The 3228-nt window shown below is 57.1% G+C and overlaps 1 protein-coding gene across 1 annotated transcript; it reads right to left on the bottom strand.

The window, feature by feature from the left end:
- Positions 1-1990: 1990 nt before the first annotated feature.
- LOC122190763 (GTPase IMAP family member 7-like) lies at positions 1991-3222 on the bottom strand (the record flags this gene model as incomplete). The annotated part of the gene is given in 1 exon segment (XM_042890856.1): positions 1991-3222. A coding segment is annotated over 1 exon segment (537 nt), but the record flags the coding sequence as incomplete, so codon positions are not given.
- Positions 3223-3228: the final 6 nt, after the last annotated feature.

Below are 3228 nucleotides of genomic sequence, written 5' to 3'. Positions count from 1 at the left end.
CTGTCTTTGTCCTGGATAAGCTGGCAATCTGGGCCTTGGAAAGATCCACTCCTTGCTGGGTAAAGAGCTGGATGCCAGGCTGAGCCCAGAGAGAGCTGGGGAATGGAGTTTTAAATCCAGCTGGTAACCACTCACCTTCCCTGCTGAGAATCGGTACTGGGGCCTGTCCTGTTCAACATCACAGCATCACAGCATGGCTGGGTTGGAAGGGACCCCAAGGATCACGAAGCTCCAACCCCCCACCAATGCAGGGCCACCAACCTCCCCATTTCACAGCAGCCCAGGCTGCCCAGGGCCCCATCCAACCTGGCCTCCAACACCTCCACGGATGGACGGGGCATCACAGCCTCTCTGGGCAGCTGTTCCAGCCCCTCACCGCTCTCACAGCACACAACTTCCCCTGACATCCAACCTCCAGCTGCCCTCCCTCAGCTCCAAACCATTTCCCTCGTCCTGCTGCCATCTCCCCTTGCCAAGAGCTGACTCCCCTCCTGGCTGCAGGCTCCCTTTAGGCACTGCAGGCTGCACTGAGGTCACCCCGCAGCTTCTCTTCTCCATGCTGAACAAGCCCAGCTCCCTCAGCCTGTCTTTGTAGGGAGGTGCTGCAGCCCTCTGAGCATCTTTATGGCTCCTCTGGACCCTCTCCAACAGCTCCCTGTCCTTCTTGTCCTGGGGGCTCCAGACCTGGATGCAGTGCTGCAGATGGGGACACATGAGGGCAGAGCAGAGAGGGACAATCACCTCCCTGTCCCTGTCTGTGGGTGACCTTAATTCTCCCTATAAGTCCTGCAGGAGGTGGTGGTGAGGTGGGGGTCAGCCTCTGCTCCCAGGTGACAGCGATAGGACTGGAGGAAATGGCCTCAAGATGCCAGGGGAGGCTCAGTTTGGATGTCAGGAAACACTTCCCCGGTGCTGGGAGGGGCTGCCCATGGAGGTGGGGGGGGGAGGGCTGCCTGCTGAGCTCTTGCACTGAGGCACACGGTTTACTGCAAACATTGCTGAAAGCTGATGGTTGGATGGGGTGATATGAGAGGCCTTTTCCAACCATGGCAATAAAATGGTTGCACCATTATCCCAGCCCACAGAGCCTCGCACCACTGCTCAACAACCTGCATGGGCAGCGCCTGCAAGCTGCAGCGTGGCGCTGGGCTGCTTGAGGGGAGCAGGAGGGCAGAGCAGGGCGCTGTGCAGTGCTGAGGTCGCAGCCCGGCCCTGTGGGAGCCCCCAGCCAAGAGAGCAGGCTATCACCAACAGACACACAGGGTGAGGCCGAAGGATACACAGAACCCTATTCCTGTAAACGCACCACATTCCGGGCACTGCAGAAAATGAGACTGAGAGCGCAGGGAGGCAGAGCCTCAGCTCTGAACCAAGGGCAGCTGCACCACAGCTCGATCCCTGCAGCCCCCCATCGGCCCGTCCTCACCAGGCTGTGTATCTTGGCACCCCATCACACCCAGCCCGATGCTCGGTGCCGTGCTGAGGAAGAGGAGTGCAGTGTGTCATGGGGAGCTGCAGAGCTAGCAGAAAGCTAGGAGCTGCTCAACTGCATTCTTGGGGCTCTCCTCCTTGGGGAGCTCCCACCCCGCTGTGCTCCGGGGAGTCCTGCTGGGATAGGGGCACCAGAGGGACCCCGAGGGCCCCATCCTCACCCCCCTGCGGCTCTGCAATCCCTGCCCACTCACAGCCGCTTCCCACACCCCCTTGTGGATGAGAGATGGATCTGGCACAGCTTCTGCACCGCGCACGAAGTTCAGCGTTTATCGAGAGCTCCTTCCGGCCCGGCAGCACAGCACGGCCCGCATCGCCCTGCACGCGGAGCCCCTGCGGCCACGGCACCGGCAGCGTCCCACGGCCCCTTGTCAGAGCGCAGCAGCAGTGGCGCAAAGGAGGAGACGTCTCCTCTCTGTCGGAATCCTTGCTGCCTGTTCTGTGGCAGGAGAGGCACAGACTCCTTGGCTGGTGCACTACACAGACCTTTATTGTAGGACCTTTACAACCCCTTGGTCACCGGCACAAACCAGGCACCTCGTGTGTGCTTATGTCTGGCACACGTTGCTGCCGAGCTGCATCACTCATTTTCAAGGCCTTCTGTTCATTATGTCTTTCTTTTTCCCACTATTGCAGCCAGAGAGATCCTCTGCTCTTGATTTGAAGAGAAACTGCAATTTATTGAGCTTTCTGTCAACAACTAATCAACTAGTTTGAGGCCAAATGAGGCAGCTTTCTAACAGTGCTTAGTAAGCATCATGCACAAGGGTGTTGGTGAGGCACTGCTTCCTTACCAACTACTTTGAGGGAAAGCAAATAAAAGAAAATGGAGAGGAAAAAGGAGAGAGATTTGGAGGCAGGTGTATTTCACCACTCCTGCACCCAGCGCAGCCCTGAGGATGGCAGCCCAAGTGAGTCTAGGAGATTTGGGAGCTTTGCACAAGGGTCTCTGCTGGTCGTCTTTATCAGCCATGAGAGGAAGTGCAGATCAGCTGTGTTCCACGGTGCCTCTGCACAGCGAGGGCCCACAGGCCTCACAGCTTCCAGCTTCTGCAGGTAAGGCTCCTCGCAGTGGAGTTGTTGGAGCCCCCGTGCCCTGCTGGTCCCACACAGCCCGTCACCACTCAGCACCTCCGGCATCGGCGCGCCAGGCAGCAGGAATGGCGCAGAGGAGAAGATGTGTCCTGCCTGAACTTAGAGAATAGCACAAGAGTTCCCAAGAACATTGGATAAATCCTTCAGCAGCATTTGCCGTGTATATCGTGGAGCAGCGCCGTTCTGCTCTACCATGGCATCAATCATGCTGATGAGCTCTGCTACCTGCTGATCCCTCGCCTCCCCAGTTGCTCTGTTGCTGAAACCAATGCACCGATTTCCACACTTGGCTGCCAAACCCTTCAGGCGTGGGCTCTTTTCTATGAAACCCTTCAGGTCTCCTGGATGCTCCAGCTCTTCTGCTCGGGTGAATAACAGGATTGTTTACCTCCTTCTTTCTTTACTGAATATCGTGGTCACCCACTCAGCCACTTCCTGCTCTTCCTTAGTGATTCGGCCCATTATCATCACCAGGATGATGGCATGGAACCCTGCAGAGGCAAACTGAAAGGCATTCTGAATTTTTTCAGCTGTTGTTCTAAGCACTTCCTTAGTGTCAAAAAGGCCAGGAGTGTCGACAACAACAATCGGTCTTCCAGCAAAGAGGCCTTCAGCTTTCTCGCACTCCTGGGTTACTGACTG

This window comes from Lagopus leucura, unplaced genomic scaffold (genome assembly GCF_019238085.1).
Source record: "Lagopus leucura isolate 7727_CA_CO unplaced genomic scaffold, USGS_WTPT01 34967-0_obj-0_obj, whole genome shotgun sequence".
Taxonomy (NCBI): domain Eukaryota; kingdom Metazoa; phylum Chordata; class Aves; order Galliformes; family Phasianidae; genus Lagopus; species Lagopus leucura.
Note: the sequence above shows the minus strand (reverse complement) of the source record. Positions and strands in the feature narration are given on the sequence as shown.